General features: G+C 34.1%; 2 protein-coding genes across 3 annotated transcripts in view; one reads left to right on the top strand and one right to left on the bottom strand.

The window, feature by feature from the left end:
* The window catches only part of trpm6 (transient receptor potential cation channel, subfamily M, member 6), a 46,052-nt gene extending 36,039 nt beyond the window's left edge, over positions 1-10,013 (top strand). The window contains exons 31-42 of the mRNA XM_015367160.2: positions 2,173-2,305; positions 3,128-3,225; positions 3,418-3,476; positions 4,545-4,570; positions 5,013-5,063; positions 5,757-5,822; positions 6,433-6,719; positions 7,191-7,273; positions 7,485-7,690; positions 8,101-8,152; positions 8,720-8,826; positions 9,817-10,013. Coding sequence (XP_015222646.2) covers positions 2,173-2,305; positions 3,128-3,225; positions 3,418-3,476; positions 4,545-4,570; positions 5,013-5,063; positions 5,757-5,822; positions 6,433-6,719; positions 7,191-7,273; positions 7,485-7,690; positions 8,101-8,152; positions 8,720-8,826; positions 9,817-9,899 — 1,251 coding nt within the window. The 3' untranslated portion in view covers positions 9,900-10,013. The remainder of the gene's footprint in view (positions 1-2,172; positions 2,306-3,127; positions 3,226-3,417; positions 3,477-4,544; positions 4,571-5,012; positions 5,064-5,756; positions 5,823-6,432; positions 6,720-7,190; positions 7,274-7,484; positions 7,691-8,100; positions 8,153-8,719; positions 8,827-9,816) is intronic.
* A 3,136-nt stretch (positions 10,014-13,149) lies between these two features.
* rorb (RAR-related orphan receptor B) overlaps positions 13,150-24,576 on the bottom strand; it is a 52,792-nt gene continuing 41,365 nt past the window's right edge. For both annotated transcript variants that reach the window (XM_015336664.2, XM_006626983.3), the window contains exons 6-10: positions 24,265-24,397; positions 23,167-23,274; positions 22,507-22,617; positions 21,097-21,209; positions 13,150-20,117 (exon numbers count right to left, since the gene is read on the bottom strand). In XM_015336664.2, the coding sequence (XP_015192150.1) occupies positions 19,962-20,117; positions 21,097-21,209; positions 22,507-22,617; positions 23,167-23,274; positions 24,265-24,397 (621 nt within the window). In that variant the 3' untranslated portion in view covers positions 13,150-19,961. The remainder of the gene's footprint in view (positions 20,118-21,096; positions 21,210-22,506; positions 22,618-23,166; positions 23,275-24,264; positions 24,398-24,576) is intronic.

The raw sequence follows: 24,576 nt of genomic DNA, 5'->3' as shown, positions 1-24,576 counted from the left end.
TGAAAAAGTAGTTCTTCTATTCCAGGAATCCCAGCAACCCCCATGATGTTTTGTTCTTTTCTTCCAGCTGTTTCTGATGCTGTCACCCCTAGGTCCATGTCCAGATCCGCTGAAGTTGGTTTCTCCTCCCATTCCCCACTTCCTCCTCCTCTTCTTCATTTTCATTTAATTTCTGCCCTTTTTCATGTCTCTGATCCTTAGGCTCCAGTCTTTCTCTGGTGTTTTGTCTCTTCCTTTCTCTATTTTTTTCTGTCCTGCTGTCTCTGTAGGAGCCTTTTAGGAAACTGACTCTCAAACTGTCCATTGGGTATTTCGGACAGCTCTACTGACTTTCATTTGGTGTTGTGTTTGCCCGCTGCTCTCAAGGATTGTTGGGTTAGCCACAATTTTGGGGGGGTTCCACTTCGGAGCCTTCCTCATTTATTCAGCTGTAGCAAGTGGAACAGACAGACAGTCAGTATTTCAAGTTCTTTATTAGTCCTTAAAAATAAGAGACTAAAAAGTCTCTTATTCTTATTTTCCACTTCACTTTTATTAGTCAGCAATTCAGTCCATTCACGTGGAATCGTTTCTAAATGGTTTCTCTCCCAGTTACTGCACCACTTCTGCGTCTTTTCTTAAACGTCTACGTACAAGTGTCAGTTTTCCAGAAGGACAATAGAAGACCTCACAGTGCTAGGAATACAATGGCATGACTTCTAGAAAACAATTTTCAGATCTTAGACTTGTAGACTATGTCAAGATCTTACCGTATCAAGCTTTTACTTCAGACCTGAATTCGATTGATTAACTGTGGAACCAAGTCTCCAATGGCAGCAATAGAAAACAATTGCCATCAGCCAATCTTTGCCAGCTGTTTGTAGAAATACAAGAAGGGTGGTGTAATAGTCCACAGTCCATTCAGAGGTTGCTCAGTCCTTTGTGTCACTGCTGCTGAGGAGGTCTTACCCAATGCTAAACTTGTAATACTCTGATTTTCATTTGGAATCTCATTCTTGAGATTCTTTTAATTGTACTTTTGATATTAATCTGCTGTAAAGACAGTACATTTTTAAAATAGTTGATAAAATCCATTTGATGTAAGGTTTTTTCTTTTGTGCCTCAGTTGTATATAAATACACACTTTCTTGTGCCTCATTTTGAGAAAACATGGGGTTTTGTGTGGGAACACAATTGTTGAGAGAAAGGCAGTAGAAATGCACGTAATAGCTAAGACAGCAGTATCAGTACAGATCAGTATTATATGAACTTTTTGGGCCCATATTGTTCCGTGGTCTAATCCATTGTAAATGGACACATTGGTTGTCTGCTACAGGGATAATCACACATGTTGTCTTGTTTGTTTGAGCTTTTTCCCAATTTCAATAAGATAATAATAAACTGAATTCTCATTCAGTTAAAAAAATATTCTTTTAAAATGTAAACAACAGTTTGAAATTTCCTGAAAATAAACTGCCAGGTATGATATACTGTACAAATATTAAGTATGTTTATTACCAAATATTAGATTAATTAACAGTTGTCAAAATGCTAAGTCATGTGACAAGAAATGTAGCTTAATAACAGCAATAGGCTGTCTGTTGCCAGCAGCTGTATCATCCTGCAGCTCACAACTGGCCGCCCACTGAAGCTAAGTAGATGTGAGCCTGGTCAGTATCTGGATGGGAGGCCTCCTGGGAAAGCTAAGATTGCTGCTGGAAGAGGAATTAGAGGGGCCAGCAGGGGGCGCTCACCCTGAGGTCTGTGTGTGGGTTCTAATGCCCCAGTGTAGTGATGGGGACACTACACTGTAAAAAGGCGCCATCCTTTGGATGAGGCATAAAAACGAGGTCCTGACTTTCTGTGGTCATTAAATATCCCAGGTTGTTTCTTGAAAAGAGTAGGGGTGTAACCCCGGCGTCCTGGCCAATTTTCCATTGTTCCTTACCAATCATGGCCTCCTAATAATCCCGATCTATGAATTGGCTTCATTACTCTGCTCTCCTCCCCACTAATAGCTGATGTGTGACGAGTGTACTCTGGGCACAATGGCTGCCGTCGCATCATCCAGGTGGGGCTGCACACTGGTGGTAGTGAAGGGGAGTCCCCATTACCTGTAAAGTGCTTTGAGTGGAGTGTCCAGAAAAACATTATATAAATGTAAGCAATTTATTTCATTTATTTAATCTCCAGGTGATAACAGTACATGGATGCTCACCTATCCCTTGCATGAATTCTGAATCTGCACTGCAGAAGGATGAGAATCTCCAGATAGAACAAAATCTAAAAAGAGACTGGTCAAATATAACCAGCTTCAATCAGCTGAGTATGTATTAAATGTGAAGTGATGTTTACTGGGATGATAGTACACCAGAATTTAGGAATTGTATGAAATTAATTTTGGAAGTATATATGTATAAAAAATGTGTAGCTAACCTAAATTCATAATATAGCTTGTATGTGTCAGTATGTGTATTCAAAATAGGGTGAACTAGGCAGTTTGTCTTGAATTATTAATTTATATGAAAATGTATTCACCTTCATAAGAGCAAATGCAAAAGAAACTGTTTCCTGCAGTGATTTAATTGCATACTTCTCTCATGAGGATAACATCTTGCTCAGCTCTTAGGTTTATCCTAGTACATTTATGTTAGAAAAGGTCTGTGAACCGCAACTCTCACTCATTTTAGCTTCTTAAATATGTCTCCTTGGAGTTTCTTTTGAAACAATGTTGAAATGAATTCCACGGGAGGTCTATCGCTTGCATGGTAACAATCTTGGATTGTGGTTTGCATTTTGTGATGTACAAATTGTCTACTTTTATTGAATACTTCTATTTCTGCAGTTATTTTGGCTACATGGTATTTTATATCTTTCCATTGAGTGATAACTCACTTCATGTACAGTCCTTTTTAGGCATTTAAAAGTGTAATCAACTGAGTTCTCAGTATAGAAACAACTGGACTCTTTAAACTACTGTTCTGTCAGGTTTTCACATTCTGATATTGTCATGTACAGTGAGTTAAGCCTTTTGAGAGATTTTTATGCACTACATTACAAGAGATCATTGTTTTTACATAGGTTAAATGAAGTAATTACTCACTAAAGAAATTGCCTTCTTCTCAATTATTTTGGGCACTTTTTTTAGGTTTTGACCAAATGAGTTTTGTGGCGCACAGGCTTCGGCATCATGAAAGCCCGTCAAACTTAGTGCAGTCCATCGAACACTCAGGATTTCATTATCAGGTAAATTTTACAAAAGTTTCCAAAGTCACATGTGCATGGAAAATGTCCTCTTCCGATGTTTTTTTTAACCTTTTTGTATCTATAATCAAAACCTATTGAAAAACAAGATTCTGAAGTAATAGCTGTTGAAAATATACTCTTTAGACGACAAAGTTGATAAAAATGAATACAGTATATTGTTTTCATGTCCAGGAGCAGACCAGTACCTCTGCTTGGAACAGCAGGAAAAAAACTCCGAGCCGTAGATCTTCGTATGTATTGTCTTTCTGTATGTTTCTTATAATTAGCTCTGTACGCTCTTGATAGGAAGAGATGCAAGTACTGTACTACTGCTACCTGGGTTTGATTCTAAAGTGGGGTGAATTCTCCCAGATTTTTTTATACTGTCATTAATGTTGGTTGTTTGTTGAAAGTTATAATAATGATCTACAGTAAACCAAAGTACAGGCATACTTATTTTACTTTCAAGTTTCAAGTTAAATATTTTTTGTTAATGCTTGTGAAACAGATGAGTATCAATATAGCTTATACAATTCTATTAATTTGATCAATTCTACTAGATTTCAGTACATTCTGTCAATGACCTGACCTACTGAATTAAGGATTCAGTTTTTAAAAGGATAAATAAAGAATGTTGTTTTCATTATGAAAAGAGGAATTCAACCAGTGCATGACCATGTGTCTGGGGATATGCAATTTGATTTAAGTTACATTTTTAGCACATAGTACAGTATGTGCACTTTTAACAATAGTTAACCAAGAGGTGAAATCTCTGCGGTTATAAATAAATTGAGTTTATTAAGTAGACAGTGTCTAATGTGGGTGTCTCTTAGTATTGTTAAAAATATTATGCCAGCTTGTAAAAACACTACGACCACAGATCAGTGCTCTCATGCTACATTCTCAAACTAGTCAGAAAATACACGAATGGGATACTATAAAGAGTACAACGCAACATACAAAACTGTAAGGTAACCTTTCTCAGCAAAAATAAGGTGATTTACACTGTACAGAATAGATTAATACAGCAATATCACTCATGCAATCTTCATTCAATAATTAATAATTGTATTATTATAAGTTTCAAGTGGACTTTATTAACTTCATATAAGTTAAATTATTTTCTTTGTTGATATAATGCAATTGTTACAGTAGCATTTAATGGTCTTTATCTCTGTTTAGGATTTACTAAAAATATTTTTTTGGCAATTCATTAATAATTAAAGCTTAAGGAAGTGTGCCTTCCCCAAAATAAAGCAAGGATTAGATTATGTATACTGGCTGACAATACTTAACTGAATACTTGTGTTTGTACTTAGGGAGCAGATTTTTGGTGTCACAGATGGTGAGTTCAATGTAACTTTTTTTCTCCTATTATTTTTTTCCTATTATGCCAACTCTTCTTTTTATCAGTATATTCGATAAATGCCAGTTGTGAGTATTATACAATAATTTAAAGAAAATCTGCTTTACAGGCGTAAGTAATCAAAGTATTAAATAAAGAGGACTCCTTCTAACCCCCAAAATGCTTGGTGACAAAATAAAGGTTAGAATTCTTCAAGCCTTTAATTCTACTACAGAGTGGCTCAGCCATTACAGACGTTTGGTTTGTTGGATAATAATAATAATAATAATAATAATAATAATAATAATAATAATAATAATAATAATAATAATATACTTATTGTTTTACAAAAGAGAAAACATGTGTAATGGCTGAGCCACTCTGTAATAGAATAATTATCATCATTGTCATCATTACCATCATCATTTTTTGTGTGTTTCAGCAAAGAGCACCTCATTCAAAACCTCTGAAGACCTAAATCATCATTATTCAGGTAAAGTAATAAGGACCTGGAATACCTGTGGAACCACAATATTCCACAGCACTGTTTACAGAATTATACTGCATCAGCTGTGAACTTTATCAATGCAGTGCGGCCACAATACTGGGATTCTCAAAAACATGTTATTGAAAAAAATCCACCTAATGTTTTCATTGGTCAGTTTAATTCTGTTATATAAATATTAATGCCCACATTTATAACAGTTTTGTAACTTCTGAAAAACCTGCAAAATATTTTTATTTAGTTTAGTAAAAAAAAAAAAATCAAATGTAATTTTAATACATTTAAATTTAAAAAGTAATTTTTATTTATTTGTTAATAGGCATTTAAGGTTGTACTGTATGTGATTTTACCTTTAAACATGTAAAATGTTTAAATGTTTTGTCTGGCTAAAGCAGACAAATCCACTCTAATATGATGTGAATATCATTATTTTATTTCCTAATATTAAATTAATAATGTCTTGCTCTTTCGTAGCAAAATAATACGTTTAAAGTTTAATACTGTATATTACTTCCATTTATTAAATGATTCATATGCACAAACAATATTTATTTTTATTTAACAGCAAAATACAGACGTACAGTAAAGCTAGAGATTTTTCCATTTTACAGTTTAGTGCCCTACTTGAGCACTTTGTAAAATTTGTTGTTCCTTTAAAAAAGGATATTTTTCTCGTTTTAGCTGTTGAGAGAAACAATTTGATGAGACTAGCACAAACAATACCATTTACTCCAGTTTCTCTCATTGGTGAGTAAAAAGTCCTCTGCTGTTTAATCTGACAATTTCATGCTTGTGCACATTGTCCATACTTTGAACTGTAATCATGTGGTATTCCAGTTTTAGTAAGGACTGGACTGTATTTACAGCTGACCTGTGACTAGAGGCCACTGAGGCCTCTAATCGTTATAAAAAATACTTATTTCTGATGGAATTGGAAATTATTAGCTAATAAACAAGGTAACTGATTAGAATGATTAGAAAATAACAGTCTAGGTTTGCTTCAGATATAAATCGTGTGAATGGTGTTGGTTGGTGTGGGTTTTTTAGAGAGCTAACTTGTGTGTATCCAGGGTGTGCTGAAGGAAAGTCTTCTTGCACTGTCATTCTTTGCACCATTGTCAGTTTTGATGTGTTCAGGCCTCACGGTTCACCTCTTTTAGAGGGAGGCCTGTCACAGCCAACTTGCAAGACACAAGCCTGAGTAAAATAATTTCTCTGTGCATTTGTTTGTCATAATAGCACGTTAAGTATTATGACGGAAGATTAACTTGCTAACAAACCTTTCCATCTTTCAAAGGCATCTTTTCAAAGGTAATGCAACCTCTGATTTCTGAACAAATTTCTCCATTTTCCATAGCTGGTGAGGAAGTGACTATATACAGACTGGAAGAGAGCTCACCGACCAGTCTGAGCAACAGTGTATCCTTCTGGTCTAAGCAAGGCCTGGTTGCTATGATTGAGCCCTTGATTTGTAAGCAGATGGATAGTGGCCTGCGCAGGGCCATGAAAGTGGTCTGCACTTGGGCAGAGGGTGACGTGCTGAAGCCAGGTGCTGTTTATATTGTGAAATCTTTCAGTCCAGAGTTGGTCAGGACATGGAAGAAAATATATCAAGACAGCACTGTCCTTCATCTGTGTCTGAGGGTAAGAACTTGGTTTACTAATATACCAGTCAAGCATTAATCTAACAAAAAAGTATTGTTAGACTTTCTGATTACTTCATGCAGACAAGAGTTTTTTTGCTAGAATACCGCTGAAGAAAAGAATCTCCCATTCCTGTGGATTTCTGAATTATTTATGTATGTTAAGATCCTCATTATCTCATGTCAGTGAAATGGCTTTTATGGCAGAAGCTAAGACACAAGTTCTTGGAATGCTGAGCAAACGTTTATAAAGATCTAGAGATACTGTAGATAATGTGCAGGAGAGGATACATTTACTACAGAATAAAAATGTAATCCACACTAGAAAATGATACCTGAACGTTCCAAAATTCTGAGTGAAAAGAGCTCCTGTTAATGTGTTTAATCTTTTACACAATAAGCTTTTCATTATATAAATGACCACTGCACAAAGTGTTAACATTAAATTATCTTTTCATTACTCCTTTCTTAGGAAATCCAGCAGCAACGGGCTGCTCAAAAACTCATGTACATATTCAACCAAATGAAACCCCATACCATCCCTTACTCCCCAAGGTAAGACATTTAATTCCACAGGTTTATGTAATCATTTGAGACAATTTTGGTGGTTGACATTGGTACATCTATCCTGCATGCCTGACTCACTACATAATTAGCTTTTAGAAGCTTAGAAGTTTAGAACCACAAAACAGATCAATGCATAATACACACAGTGTGAAAGTAGCTCACCAGTACACAGTTAATGGCAAGAGCTTCTGTTTCATAGGGTTTTGGATGTATGTCTGCTCTACTGCCATTCCACTGAAGAATGGCTAACCATTGAGAAAAACTTGAATGGTGACTTCAAAAAGTACAACAGTACCAACGGAGAAGAGGTCACTCCTATGAGTTTTCTGGAAGAAACTATTTTGGCTTTCTCTCATTGGACGTATGAATATTCTAGAGGAGAGCTTATAGTTCTTGATCTACAAGGTTAGATTCTGTATCTACTATGTTTATTTATTATTTATGTTTAGTTTTCCGAAATGCCATTCCAAAGCTATTTCTATAATTGAATAAACATCTAAGTTAACAAGATGCCTCCAATCAATCAAACATTTTATATTGCACCTTCACAAATTGCTTTCAGATAAAAATTAAAACACTTCAAAATGCGTTTGTATAAATGAAGAAAAGCTGAAGCAGTATATTTTTTGGAAAACCAGAAGACCAGGTCTAATTATTTTATCCTGTCTTTTTCAGTTTAATGAATTTTGCTCACTTTGTTGTTTGTATTTCAGTTACCAATTTATTTTGCTTGCCTTTGTGAATCACTGAGTACAGTTTGTATTGTACTGCTTCATATCCCATTGCATAAAACTAAGAAAATCTCTCTTCTCTAGGTGCTGGTGAAAACTTAACAGACCCTTCAGTGATCAAAGCAGAAGACAAAGAGTAAGTGTGGACTCTTGAACCCCTTGGCTGTTCTTGATGGCTTCTTGTATAGGAAACGTAAGGCTTTACACAGGTGATCCTTATGATATACTGTATACCATGCCAATCCCCAGATGGTGATTAACCACTGTAAGCCAAAAGCCACCCTCATACTGGGACACTGAATAAAAACTGCATGGCTAAAAGTTAACAATAAAATATTAAATATTTAATTATAAAAATGCTTGTTGTACATATATTTTTACTATACAAATGTCATAAAGGGTACATCTAAATAAAAGGCTACGTTTATTTGTACATTACTATTACATTTCTGCTTTTTATTGAACTTGGACATCATTCATTCTGATATTTTTAAGATTAGTAATATCTTTAACGATGTTTTGAACACAAAGTAATAATTGTCCTTGATTTTGCATTGGTTTGGTCAAAGGAATAGCAGATTGATAGAATTCTTAAATTATATCCACATTGAGGAGAAGCTCATTAGTGTCAGATATATATATATACTGTAAATAAATATATATATACACTGTATAAATAGTTTAACCAATCATATTTCCATAGTGAACAAGACATGATATTTGGTCCTGCTAACCTTGGAGATGGGACAATCCAAAATTTCATTGAAAAGCATCAGTGCAACAGATGCTGCAAACAACTCAAGCTTCCAGGTGAGGTGAAGATTCTGTTGTGTCTCTCTAGATCAGAAGTGATTCAGTAGTTTAGCACAGCACTTTTTATGCTCTCCCAAGGATCACAATATAATGTGTTTTTAAATTGCAAACAGCTTGTGATAATCTATTACAACTGGTTCTTATCTGGATTCAGAAAGTGCTTATATTTATTTTTTACTTATGAAACCGTGAATGTCCAGAAATGTTTTAGTGCATGATGGTCTATTTTGCTCTGCAGTCAAAACATCTGTAATAGAAAATCAGTGAAAGAAAAAAAAACAGTGGAAAATGTGAAAGGCTGAGGTTTGGAAGAGCACCTCTTCAGTTTTCACTGTTACTGATGTAACACTTAGGCAGAACATGATAGCAAGATGCACCCACCCTTAAACAAATAAACAAGGCAAAGCATGTACTGATCTGTATTAGCTGGATCAGTGCGATAAGATGCAACCAGCAACAGATAGTTAATACCCGATCTGGTAAAACTGAAACGCAAAGTTCCAACTATCCTGCAGTATTCAGTCACCTCCACTGGTGCTCTTTAAATGCAATGAAGGTTTTTGCCAACCATGAAAAGAGGCAGCTTTCAAAGAAAGGAGAAATTAATGAACCACAAAAAGCATTTATTAAAGAGAAAAATTAATACATCTCAAAGATAACACAAAAACAGATGTGTGGGGGCTGGCTTTCCTTTGTGCCACTGCAGTATAAAAAAAGAAGCTTTGATTACATATTAATTATCGTGAACATGAAACCTTTGGTATGTGTATGCATTGGGAACATTTGCTTAGGAAAAACAAACAAATGTTACCCAGACAGATTTTGCTATTTAACGAGTGCTTTGTTTTGGACAAACAAACTCAAAAAATGAAAATGCATTATTCAAGTGAAGTCAGCCTATACAATGGATTTCAGTTTCAGAAAATTATTTTAATAAAGGTTATTATCTTTACACCTGTACGATTTTTGCTGATTTTTGTTTTTTAGATTTGAGAAAAAATACTTTGACTCCGGGAAAAATCAACCCTGCCTTTGAAGATGATTGCTCAGATATTGTTACACGACTTTGAAAAGAGCTTTGAGCATTAAACTGACATTGCCAAAGAGATGCAGTGTAAAATAGATTGAACACATGGATGGTTTTGGTTTATTGTTTTACTCTGCTATCATAATAAATCTTTATAAAGAACATACAAATGAATACTCATTTTGTTTCATATTATTATAGTGAAACAATTCTATGAACATCAGGTTATAAACAAGAGAAGACCATTTGGCCCCTCTAGCCTGTTTGGTAGCTAGTAGTGAATTGCTCCAAGGATCTCATCCAGTTGTTTCTTGAAAGAAGCCAAAGTATTGGCTTCAATAACATGACTGCATACAGGTAGCTTGCTTCATATTCCCATAACCCTTTATGTAAATAAGTGTCTCTTGGTCTCAGTTTTAAGTGCATAGTTTTTATTTGTGTCCTCTTGTTTGTGTTTCATTGATCATACTGGAGATATATGCCAGGTCTGCCAGGTTTACTTTGTCTGTGTCTTTGGGGATTTTGAACACTTCTATATTAATTAAAGCCCCCCCCCCCTCTCCCCCCCACTGGGACAATCCACTATAACTCAGTACTTTTAAATCTATGAGTTCTCAGTATAGAAAGTTCTGATCCTTTATGTCAATATCAACGCTTTCCATGTCTTACCACAACCCAAATTTGGTTTCATCGCTTTTTCAGTCATTCCATTACACTATGAGCATCATTTTACAGTGTGCTTTTGTCTCCCATCTCTTCAATTCAGAATCCATACAACTGAAGTCTCCAGGTATTCAAACCATAGCACTGATTACTGTTTTCAGTTACAGAAATGTTGGACATTGGCTTTTGTTACGGTCCAAGCAACTACACCAATACCTCCTTATTTGGCATCCATGTTTCCATTCTCTGTACTGTTACAGTAGGTCACTTTCTGGAAACACGGTTTTCCAAAGCATCACACCCTGCACTCTGCATTCTCTTAGGTCAGCATGGAGTTCTCCCATAACAATGCGAACTGTAAAACGGTTCTTTATTTTAACCCATCAACTTTTCTTCTCCATACTGTATAAAGCTCACTATGACCACTGAATTTCTTAACTTGCTGCATCGGCTTGCTAGGAAGCAGCTATGATTCCTCTCTGGTAGATTGACTCCAGAAGCACTATTTTTTTTATTTCATTTGGTTTCCTGCAGTGTGCCAAATTCAGTGCTGCTAGGCATGCTGTCATTCTCAGCTTTATCACATTTTTCAGATGTAATTTACTACCTTTAAACAAGGAAGACCGATCAGTTCAGTCAAGTCTTTCTCTTTCATTATTACAAACTCAGTTCTGTCATCAGCCCTTAAGGAGATAAGAACTAAATTAACCAAAAACAATACCAGAAATGCTAAGTAAATGCTTTCCACCCGAGCAAGAAGAATATTATTGTTCACAATATTGGATGTGGCACTGAGCTCGATTAGAATTAAGATAAAGAGAGATGCCCTGAGTATGAAGCCATTATTATAATAAGTATGTTTTACTGCTATGAAGCAGTTTAATGCCTTAACTTAAGAGGTTCCAAACTTTTGACAGGAGTTATTTAATTGTTGTGCTGCAACAGATTCGAGAATTTAAATTATTTATATTACTAAATAAAATAATGATGAAACCAAGTTTTATAATTGATGTTTAATAGGTTTTTATAATTGATGAAACATATTTTATTTTGGCTGATTAAAAATATTTTTAATAATCAAATATTTGATTAAAGTAATGTTTAAGCATGTTTTTTTTTTAATTCTTAAATAATTGAGCCTGTTCTGTAATTTTAATTCCTTTGGATGTCTGTTTCTCTGCCTTCCTTTATTCTAATTGGTGGGGTAAGGAGGAAGAAAGTTACAGTAGCAATGTACTTCAGAGCAAAAACTGTATTCTTCCATTCTGTATCAATGGGACTGTCCTTCTAGGCCAGCCCAACCCTTCTACGTCTGTTTCCTGAGAAAGGAAATCTGCTTCCAGACTTGAGGTGCTATCTGTGTGGAGCTTGTATGTTCTTCCGGTGTTCACCTGGGTTTCCTTCAGGTACTCTGGTTTCCTTCCACAGTCCAAAGACATACTGGTAGGTTAATTGTCTTCTTGGAAATTGTCTTCTTGGAAAATTGCCCCTGGTGTGTATGTCTGTCTTTGACATGAACTGCCATACAGGGTGTAACCCACCTTTCACCCATTGCTTGCCAAAATAGGCACCAGTTCTCCCATTAAAACTGTATTGGATGAAACAGGAAATCCGTGGTTGGAAGCTTCCTTCGACTGTGCCAATGGCGATGATGTGATGTCTGATCCCACAGTGATTCTTTAGTCTATATCAGCTTATTTTCTATTTCTGTATTATATTACTTCACTCTGCATATTATATCGCTTTCATTTTATATAACTTCACTGGAAAATCAAAGATAGCACAATGCCATTTAAGAATTTCTCTCCTACTTGTTGGTTATCATATGTGCTTTAAAATGGCGGTGTTAAAATGCGTTTATACCCCCACCCCAGTATTTAGATGTAGAAAAGGAAATTGATAGGTTATCATTTTGATAGTTCCATTTTTTTTTTAATTTGGATTAAATATTAAATTATTCAGTATGCACGGTTTCTTGCCTCAGATAGCACTGGGGCCCTGAGTTTGATTTCTGGGGAGCTATTTACAAGGAGTTTGTATGTTCTCCCCATGTCCTAATGGGTTTCTTCCAGGTGCTCCAGTTTCCTCCCACAGTCCAAAGACATACTTGTAGGGCAGAGCGGTGGCTCTGTGGCTAAAAATCTGTACCTGTAACTGGAAGGTTGCTGGTTCAAATCCTGTGGCCGCCAGAGGAATCCTACTCAGTTGGGCTCCTGAGCAAGGCCCTTAACCCCAGCTGCTCCAGGGGCACTGTACAATGGCAGACCCTGTGCTCTGACCCCAAGCTTCTCTCCCTGTCTGTGTCTCCATGGAGAAAAGCTGGGGTATGTGAAAAGACAAATTCCTAATGCAAGAAATTGTAAAGGGCTAATAAAGAAATATTATTATAATTCTTAATTGGCTTCTGGGACAATTTTCCCTGGTGTGAGCATGTGCATGTCTGTGTTGTGTCACTGTGTGCCATGTCTCACCTTGTACGTTACTGTAGGTGCCAGCAGTCGTGCAACCCTGAATTGGATAAAGCAGTTAGAAAATACATGGATAGATGATATTATAGGAGAGCCAGAATTAAAATAAGACAGAATAATACATGACAGAAATGATCTTATTTTATATATTTTATTTTTTAGAATTAAAGAAAACAAACATTGATTGTCATTTACAGCAAACATTCAGAATTTTCTGTGCATTAGAAAATCAACTAACATTATTTACCTACGTTTTCAGAAATGAAATTAAACTTTACATTCTAAAGTAATGTAAAACATGAGATGCCTTACATAATTAAGTTTTGTATTTACAAATGAAAAAAAACAAGACCAAAACTGTCACCTTGCTGGGTACATCAAAATTTGATTAAAACTTAATTGATAACAGGGTATCCAACATTAATCAGTAAAATAATATGCATGTATTATCAAAAATCCCATCTCCAAACACTGGGCCTGTAATTTTTAAGTAAAAGGAATTGACTAAATATTTTTATCTGCAACACTCAAGACTATATGGATAATAAAGGCAAATGTATTTTTGTAATATTTTTTTCAAAGACATGGGAGCTATAACAAAACAGCTTTACTTAGTCCCTTTTACAAATATGAAAATATATATTTCTAATCAAGCTCAAATATTTTCTAAAAAGACTTGGCAAAGTCTTAATCAATTATATTAATTTTACACACTTCATATTTATAAAAAAGCCACCAACACCTGTGGTAACATTTACAGAATGTTCAACTGTACAGAAATATTGCTAAAATAGTATTCTTTGATTTTTGTGAATGTTTTGTATACTTCCATAGTTAACTTCTCAAGTGAATTTCAAAATTCATAGAAGAACAGCCTAACATTATAATACCCTACTGATCGAACAGATTTTATTGCAATCTTGCAGATTTTACACTCCCTCTGTGACTTTGCTTTTGTGACATACACATATCTGCTTAATACTGTTTAGAAGGATAAAAAGGATCACTCAAAATAATTTTCCCTGGAGAAGCCACTTCTATATATGCATAAATATTCAAAGGTTGGATTACGTCAGAGTGAATCATGGAAACATAGCAGTTTACTGTAGGACCATCAATCATTAGTGCGAAAACAAAATAGGTTTGAAATCAACTCTTAAAATTGATTATATATTTGTTTTTAAATAACTTGTTCACTCGTACAGAACTTTCAGCTTGAATTGACAATCCTCTTGCATAATGATGTTATTTGTCTAGTGTTAACTGAACATTCAGTTAATGGTCTTTGGAAAGTCATAAGGAACAGAACGGGAGAAAAGATGGCATTTTCATTTGCTATTGGTGTTAATATAGTGCAGAAGAAACCACAGCTGGTTAAAGGCTCCATTACAATCAATTCACAGTAGACAAATATATATGGAATTCTAACACACTGTTGTAATTTGCCTTTTCCCCCCAACAAACAAAAAATGTATACAAAAGATTACAATACAGAATTCAACTAAATTAATCAATTCAGTATTTCTCTTCAAATGCAACAAAGGGATGAGAACACACAAAGTCTTGGTAATTAGGAAATTTAATTATGATACATTATAATTAATTGTGAAGTTCATGTTTGATAGTAAAGCAGGATTTGACAGTAAAGCATTATTCCAGTACAGTTTTTAAGACTTCTCTGCTTCAACTATGGCACTTGATTATTTATCCTTATCCTTTTGTGGTAATTTACAGTAGGTATAGTGGGATTAAGTATTATAGTCCCTAGCGGCTGCAATTTCATTTCAAATTCACAGCTTTGCTATGCTCGTGGGAAAAGAAGAACTAAAAACGACCTCTAGGCCAGAAACAAATTCATGTCATATTATTTTGCTTTTCTTCATACAGCAGTAAGTCATGATGACAATTTTATGTTTAGTGCTGGTATTTACCTTGAAAGATTAATACAAGCTATCCTCTTCTTATCTGACTCAGCTTTACATTTAAAGGTTGTGGTAAAAGTCCACAACACTCTTTTTAGTCACTTAGAATGTCGTTTTAAGTATTGTGAACAGGAGAGTCATGTTCCTTCATCATATTACAGACAAACCTCTTCCACAAGTGCCAACCATATGCGCTCTTCTTTAAATACTTTGCCTCTCGTAACAAGTACTATTTTCTGTTAACGTTTTCATGGAGCATTTTCTAATTGAACACAAATCAAAGTATTATTGTAATAATGTCACATATCGTTATCGTTAGTGAATTGTGAAATAATGACTGAAATACCCCCTTTACTTATCAACTCAAAATGACACTTTTTGAACTTCACTTGTTACAGAAAGAACCACTTGCTACTCTTGGATGTAACAGTAGCAGTTAAATATCTGTTTTATTGTCTTGTTACAGAAGTGGTGCAACTGTTGTCTCTCTACTCACATGTACTGTAATGCATTCAGCAGTACACTCTGAATAGAACCCCAGAACAATCAGTGAAAATCCCCAATCCACAACACAGATGACTCAAATACTTAAATTTTGTGGGACAACATGCAAAACACCCAGAACAAATAGAACATACAATGTACTGTAAGGATCATAACATCAAAATGCTTTCATTTATTGCTACAATACCTAACAAAGTAGCATTCTTTCCCAAACCCCTTTTCACTGCCTACCTAGAAACAAAAATAATCTAGCAAGACAAAATTATCTATTGTAGCTGAATTCACTGTGCTTCCTGGATTTAGTGGATTAGAGATGGTCAATTAATTAGAATACATTTAAAATGACCAGAATTCACCAATATTTTCAACTTGTGAACTATAAACTATGCAAAATTAGTACCAGTGACTCAAGTTGAATGTTCAGTCAAACCTAAAAGACATACAGTATTAGGATTTTCAATAAATAACTAAACCACATAGGAGTCTTTATGTTTTTGAAGTAAATGTTAGCAATACAGCTGTTTAAGATGTAATTTACTATCTGTTACTTGAAAATGTCCTTTTCTGTAATTTTCAGATTATAATAATTGAATTACAATTTTACATCTATTGGAAATCTGTAATTTCATATGATTGAAAAAGCAACACTGCTATCTGTTAATAAAAAAAAACTACTATACATTTAAAACACAAGTTGACAGATACCTGCAGGACTCCTGTTTAGCAGTGTTTACCAGTTTACTAATCCATTAAAGTCTCGGGTGTACAATTGACTGGAGATACAATCTTGCATTTCTGACTGTGAATTCAGCTAAAAGGTGTTCACCACACTACCCTGAAAGCCTTGTCTGGGTATTTCTTCTTTAGTATTCAAAAAATTCATTATTTTCAAATGGAAAAGTTATAGATTATTTTCTCTTTTTATACACCAAAAACATCCCTGAGGAAGATACAGTTAAAATGCTTGTCTATACATGATTGTCTTTGACATGTGAATGATAATGGTCAAAAGTAAGTAGAGCATTGTAAGCATGTAAAATCCTTTCTGGTGTATCCATTTAAAAATTGTGTCTTGCTTCATGGCAGTGAGATGCAGCTGGGCTACATACATTCTTCAGTACAAAAAATATAAATGAATGCATAACAATGTTAGTCTTAAAATTACTACTTTGTTCTTTATTAACGTCTCAGTAACAGTAAAGTTGAATATGAGTATATGTGGAAGCATTCCTCCATTATTTTACTTGAAGTGAAACTGTAAATAAATGCCTAAAGTATTTGCAATTGTCAGTACTGGATATTTACTGTAAAGTCTCATGTACTTACTGAAATAAATGTCCACATCCGTTTTTGTTCTAATGCTCATTCACAACAAAACAAAAAAAAATACTTTACCACTTTCATATGTCTTTCTTGATACAAAATATAGACAACACTGCTGTTATATTTAGCATAAACACTTATTCCTTATACCTTTAAAAATCATCCATTACATACAGGCCTGTTCAAACAACTTATGGAATAGATAGTATTTAAGAAAATATTTCTGTGGCCAAAATATTTATTTTGATGCAGGTAGACGTTTTTTTTGTTAAATATACTATTTAATCTGTTTAGGTAAAATTTGTCAGCATCTAAGGTATCTGTAGATGTTCCTGCAACATCTCATTTTTTTATATAGGATTAAGAAAGAGGAGTCAGATACTCAATTGTTAACAAAGTGCCGGCAAAAAAAAAATGGATTGAAAAATATTTTCACTCTTTCCACTCAAAATATACATTATTCTTACAATTCTACCATGAAACTAAATCTTAATTTCCACTGCTAAATCATTTTAATAAAATTCTTTCATACATAACTTCAACTTGTGCAATAAGGAAATAAAATTTAGTAAGAAACCATGACTGTACAAAAACTTTAGGAATTACCTAGAGACATAGATCATCAGTAGTGCAAAATGTCCATTCTGTAGGGTTTTAAAAAGAAAAATAAGAAAAGCGCAATGAACGTATGAAAGTACTTCCTTTTGCTGTTTAATTTCTTTTTTATTAAATTATGAAAAGCAGAACTGATTATCAAGCTGAAATTTACAATAGATGTTAAATCACAGAGGCAGTCTGAGAAATGTAATTTTAAAAGGTTCTTAAAGTGCTTCTATTTCTTGTACCAAGATACTAAACATGGGTGATTTTGTGATACTATTCATAGCCAATTTGTTGTAATAATACATGCAATAATAACATAGAAATTTTAAAGGATGGGTGAATAAATACGAAACAGGTACACACATACTTGTACAGATACACACTGTGAAACTTAAAAATACAACTTCTGAGAGCAAATAAGATGTTGGCACCCTGTTCACATTATGTGTGGATGGTTTTGGTCATTTACTTAAAAATGCCTCCACCTAGTGGAGCAAATAAGAAAAAGCAATTATCAAAAATACACTACTTTATGATCACAGCTGATTTGTACATTACGAATTTAAAAACAAAATCTACATTTGCTCAGGTTCAAATCTGAATTAAAACCAGATTTTCCTTGGCAACAGATAAAAAGGCAATGTGACTAGCTTAAAAAAAAACCCTGAGTAGTCAAAATAAATTAAACAAAAAAGACTAACCATAACCAGTAAATTAGGGCATGTTATTTACATTATGGATAAACATGCAGAAAGGCTCAGATAAATGCTACCGTACCCCATGAAAAATGATTGTCTATCACAACTTGCTAGAAAATAAAAATCAACACTGGAAACTGTTTCATTGGAATTACTTGAAAATACCCTGTAATCTAGCTTTAGAGCTGCTGATTGTTATGTGATTCAAAACCTTGAGGCTGATTAATGTCTTTTCAATAAAATCCCAGATTGCTAAAAGATTGTGCCTTGTTAAATGAAATCTACAACACACAGTAGAAAAGACAACTTCCTTATGCTTTGTAACACATTACGTCCCCTAACCCATTAAAACCAGCTAACCAACAGTGTACCACCCCATGATCAAATATGTTTGATTCAAGAATTGGAAAAGAAATAAAAAATTGAGTTGATCTATTCTGTATATCTGTGTATTGAGTTCTGTATATCTAATGTGGGTAATAACTTAAATGAAATGAAATATGTAGATTTTTTCAAAAACACTAAAATATATTTTGTACAGCTTCCACCTGCTCTACTTACTGTTGTGTCACAGTTGATTAAGTTCTACTATGTTGTATTTCAGGTTGTTAATTGAGGAGTCTTATCTATGACCTTATAATGTTTGCCAAAATAAGGCAAAGGATAATATCTAAAAGTTGGAAATCTCTAAACATCCTGAAAAGTGCATGAAAATGCGTGAAGGAGTGAAGAGATTTTGGGAAATCTGACGCCGAACCCTTTGTAATTAAAATAAGAAACGATAAAGATGGTTTTAATGAGAAAGAAACTGAACAATGGAGAAGTAAGCTTTCAATATTTTTAAGCAAAATATACATTTTGCATTTTTTGCAAAATAATTGTATTGCATTTTACAATTCGCATAGCATATAGTGTTAATACAACAATGCCCTGTTCATAGGACATTTTTTACAATTTTACAGAGAATATTGTAAAAGTAATTATTGCTGTGTTTATGAGAATCCTTCATTGTACCAGCCTTATATAGAGTTTTATAGGAAAAATGTGCAAAATGTCTTCAATACTGCAGTCTTGATGTTTTATAAACAGAACCACCCCACACAGGATTGTAAAGCTATAGTTCTAGTGCAGTTTTAAGAAGTATTAAGAATGGCAAATCTTCAGATAAACTTTTACAACAGGTAACAATAAAATCTTCATCTTGAAAGGAGTTCAGTTATTACTGACTTTACAGCAATACAAAACATTTGAAAGAATGGTGAATCTGTCAACTCAGATTATTTACTCAAAACATACTTTCATACTGTATGTTTAAGGAGAAATTCAGTTTTAATCATCTGAAGAACCATTTTTCATGAACAGTTCTAAAACAATCCAGACAAGGCTTTACTAAAATGTAACAACCTACTGTAATTCTGCCTTTCCTGTTATATCACAAAATTTTTACACACCCAATACTTTACAAATTCTGTACGCATACAGTACAATTACTGAAAACACAAACAAATCATTAGCCCTCTAGGCTGATTTTGTCTTAAATTACAACTAAAATCTAAACAGAACAGGTATTAATACTGTAATGTTCTGCTCTGCTCTTGTGTACTGCGTATCTACTGTACAAACATTTTCAGAAACATTTTCACTCCTCCCCTTACACAGGTAAAAAAACAAAATATGAACAAAATAAACTTACCCGAAAAAAGACAACTTACAATTTTCTAAGTCTGTACATTTCTGGTCAGTTCTGAAAAGCCCCTTATAATAGGTGCATATTTACATTCTTTAAACTGTATCGGTGAATAAAACTGTAGTAAGTGCGGGACATTCCTAGTGTTGCAGTAGTGATGATTATAGTTTATTCTCCATTCACAGATTGCTTTATCTGAGAGCCACTCCAGTAGCTACAGTATGTTGGGGCCTCTAGTCACTTGGGCCCTGTTGAAGAGTCTGGATTAAAAAGCTCCTTATATAATGGAGGAAAGAGCATGTTGACAGTTTCAGGATGTAACTGCTTAAAAGCCTGTAACTCCTCTGTATGCAGGGTGCAAAGTGCTGATAATGTTGGGATCCTGGCAACCAGCTGTAAAAATAAAGGAAAATATCACTGTCAAAATTGGAATTTTCTAAATTCTGGTGTAACACTGTGAATTATTTATTGACAATATTTTCCATATATTAAATCCATTTAATACAGAATTATCCGCTGGCATTTTTTTATATTAAAATATACAAAAGAGGAATACTCCTGTTTATACAGTATTAAAATAAAACATACAAGAGTCGATAGGTCATGTTTTAAGTACATTTAGTAATGATTAACTTTCACTAAATCAAATCTATCTATGTGTGCCTTGAAAATTACATTTATGTGTAAAAAACAGTACCTACATCTTGAATGTGTCCTATCTTTCTGTGAAAAGATTGTTAAAGTGTCCAATGAAGTTATATGCTGAAGTCATTAGTCAGTATTAGGGTTCACACGATGTCTGCTATTACAGAGATTATGATAATGACTACAAGTGTTCTAAGCAGCTTAAAGTTCATTCCAAGAAAGCAGAGGCTCATTCTGCACAGTGTGATGAATAAATAGTAGTACATTATTCTCAATATGGACCGAAAACAAAAAGAATTCAACTTGTAGTTTCCACATCCATCTCATTGGTCCACAGATTCAAAATGTAACTCAAGTATTTTCTACATGGACACTGAATATTGTTGCATAATTACTATGAAGATTCATTAGTTCCAGTTATTCTATGACTATTCTATATTATGATAACTCAAAATATATTGGAGTTTGCAAAACTGAAATGTGTTCTCTGAAAACTTCAGAGTAAGAAAAGGTGTGGCTAGGATCTTGCCTTTTAATTAAGTGAGCTCACTTGCAGTTGACATACTGTACAGTATACTGTAACAGACTACTTATAATACTATAACATTCCCAGAAAAAAGATACAGTACGTAAGAATGTAAATGTAACAACCTACATTATTACAATGAGTGTAACATTCAGCCTTTCAGAAGTATTTAAAAAACGTCTCTTCAACTTCAAGTCGTACCTTGGCTAACGAATCCTCATCCAAGTGGTTCTTCTGCATCACATGTTGCAGCGCAAAGTATATTTTCTCCTGCAGTTTCTGTACTTTCCTAGGCTCCACCAGCCATGGACGATCTATTCCGAGAAAAAAAAAACACATTTGTTTGCTGCAGTTCATCCTCCTCTAAAAAACATATTATACATGCAAATATGTGTAAATATTGTTGTGCCTGGGTTGACAACTGTTTCAGCTGGGGTTAACATTTTTGCACTTTTCAACTTGTTTGCCTTACTCAGAAGGTTTTTAACAATGACTATGCATTTGTTGTACTTGCCTAGATAATCAAAAGGAGTTCAAATAATTTACTCAGGTTAAACAAAGTCACTGTTATATCATTAAATCTGCAGTATGAAAACATGAATATTGAATATAACAGTGAGGGCTATTCTTAATAAGGCCATAAGTTAGCCTCCATAGGACTGGACCCTAGCATAAATACAGGATCAAAAAGGACAATTTCAGTGACATTTCAGCAACATTTTCAAACCGTGTTGATTTCTTAATCATAACAAGCATATCAAAGGATGGAAGAATGAGCCTGGATATTTTCTAGCTATCTTACTGTTAGTGCAAGAAGCATACTGCAGCTACAATATACATTATTTCTCAAAACAAAATCATTCTCTAACTAGAGGCACATTCCTAGTAACAGAAAACAAGAACAGAGAATTAGAGAACTAATAAAAAGGGTATAGGACCTGTGTTAATAAGGTGCTACTGAACTTAATTGCTAATATTCCAAATTACGATTAGACAATACAGAAAAAAATTAGATCTCAATCTTTGTTTGTGATAAACCTTGCTCTGGAATGTCTACAGTGATAACAAAAGGCAGAAGCTAGGGGTCTCTGCACCCCCATTACAGTTGTATGCAACTGGCATCTCTTTTGTCATGAATGAAAAACAGCACAGAATCACCCATTCTACGAGTGCTTCATCCTCTGTTATATACTTGTATTAAAAACATTAAACATCACACCAGTTGACATGACTTGGATGACCGTCATATTGCACTGTCTACTTCAGGCAAATCGAGTCAAGTTAAATTTGCCCAAATCTAATCAAGCTACATTTGCTGATATTTCAAATACCAATAAGAATATAGATTATAGTAATTAATTGACTTTAATTTTCCATTTTTATTTTGAACTGTAAGGAGATGAGTAGTTCTGATGGAAATAAATGATAAAAATTTAAATATATAAAATACACAGTATATGGGCAACCTTACTTAAGGGCCAAGATATGAGAGCAGCAACCTGAATCCTATCATCTATCATATAAATTAAAATCAGGATACATTTGCTTATTACACGTCTCTTTTGGAAAGACTGCATATTCTCAGGGGCACTGGAGATCTACCAGTCTTACCAGTTGATATCAAGACTGCTGCTGAGAACAAAGCAATTTCCTCTTCTGTGAGTTGAAGGGAACACAGACTCTTAGCAAAGTCAAAAGCTGCACTGACTAGATCATCTGATCCTGTGGAAAAATACAAGAAACGTTAAAGGACTGAAGTGCTGCAAAACAAAATCCACTGCTGTAAAGATATTAAAGTAAGAAAAGTTACAAATAAAATGTAGGTCTTTTGTTTGTTATTGCCCATATAAATTCCAATGATGAATTACATTTACAGCATGTTGACAGATACTGTAGTACATAATATTGCCAAGATTATTTAACACAACTATCATCAACCCATTCTATTAAGGTTATAGCCAAAAACCATTAGTTTGGGATAAAGAAAGGAAGTACAACTTAATCAGTACTAATAAGTCATTCATTGTTTTAATACTATACATGTCTAGTTAAAAAATGTTTTTCAAATCAGAACAGTATTTGTGCATATAAAATGAGAAACCAGGTATTGCTTTTGAGATATACTCCTTTCATAGCCTGGTGTGGTGAAAATATGTCTCAGATCATTTCAGATAGAATTTAGCGCCATTGTGTAAAAGGGTATTAAACCCCTTCTAAATTGATTATTTTTTACATATTACATGGTTAACCAAAATAACACCCAATAGTTACCTAGAGCTTTAAACATCTGCATTCCTCCATATTTTCCCTCAAAAAGCACAGTGTTGTTCAGTGGGTTGAAGGCACGACACATTCTCACCAACACAACTTCAAGACAACCTTGAAAAAACATTTAAAAAGAGATCTATTTTAATTCTGGTGTGTATGCCAGCTAATAAATTAGATTATGGTATTTTCCACAGTGAAAAAAGAAACGTCTAGTTTGTTTAAAGGGGAACTGCAGTCCCAGTTTCTCAGACTAAGAACAAAATCATGAACTTTGTGAAAATACTGTACGGTTGCCATGCTGTAGCAGGCAGACGAGAAACAGCTGGTTTCAGCATGGGTAAGAGAGAGAGTTTGCAAGAATTGTGGCAGAAATGTGGCCCTTTCTGCTCTGTATATATTTTAAATGATGCCACAATGCAGAGCATTTGTAACATCCAAATGCTCGACATACACAAAACAGAGGATCTGATTAGCAGAAAGTCAAACTGTTTCCTTTTTCAAGAGATATTCAACCAAGAGTTGGGTAATAAACATGGGCACTGATGTTGGTTCCATCAACAAGTTTCTCAACGAGATTCACGATACTGTGTACTTGGAAGTTTCATTGTGATTTGAAATGCACTCCTGATCGCTGGTTCATTATAACCCAGTATAATAAATATAGCATTGCAGTTCCCCTTTTTCTTTCAGCTACATTATCATTCCATATATTACCTGGGTAAAATGTCATAGCAATATGAAATAATTGGAGAACAAAGTTAAACAGTACTTGTAATTCAAACGAGTCAGATTTTCAATGTTTTTAAGCTGTAATAATGTAATAATAAACAACTGAAGAATATGAAATATGCCTACAAAAAACAAACAAATAAAAAAAAATACAAATAAAACTTCAGAAGATCCTTCTACTATCATAAGACAAAGTCAACACCAATTTGTTACGATACACAAGAAAAAAGAGAGAATGCAGGCTCGGAGAACAGAAGTATTTGAAACGCTTGTACAATGTGCATGAATAAAAGGAGATGTGCAAAAAAGAAAATTTGTCATACATTTATGTAATTTATATTGTCATAAAACGTTAAGGCTCTCAGTGCTTACCTGATTTAAGGAGAAGAATCTGATCATTCTGACACAATTCCATAAAGCCTGTTATCCGTTTGGCAAATTCAACCACGTACTGAATGGCATGTGTGATCTGGATTGCACATTGCTGCCACAAGACTTCACGTGTCTGCAGAAAAGAAAAATAAACAATTCAGAAATACAAGTAGCTTCAAATAATGATATTGAAGTAACAAAGACGGCACGTGATGCTTTGTTTATTAAAACATCAAACTCTGCTTTGGAAAATGAGAAAAGCACAAAAAAGTCAGGTGAAGTACCATTTATCATCTCATCAATTGGCAGTGC

The sequence above is a fragment of the Lepisosteus oculatus genome, chromosome 3 (assembly GCF_040954835.1).
Source record: "Lepisosteus oculatus isolate fLepOcu1 chromosome 3, fLepOcu1.hap2, whole genome shotgun sequence".
Taxonomy (NCBI): Eukaryota; Metazoa; Chordata; class Actinopteri; order Semionotiformes; family Lepisosteidae; genus Lepisosteus; species Lepisosteus oculatus.
This window is presented reverse-complemented; position numbering and strand designations above follow the sequence as displayed.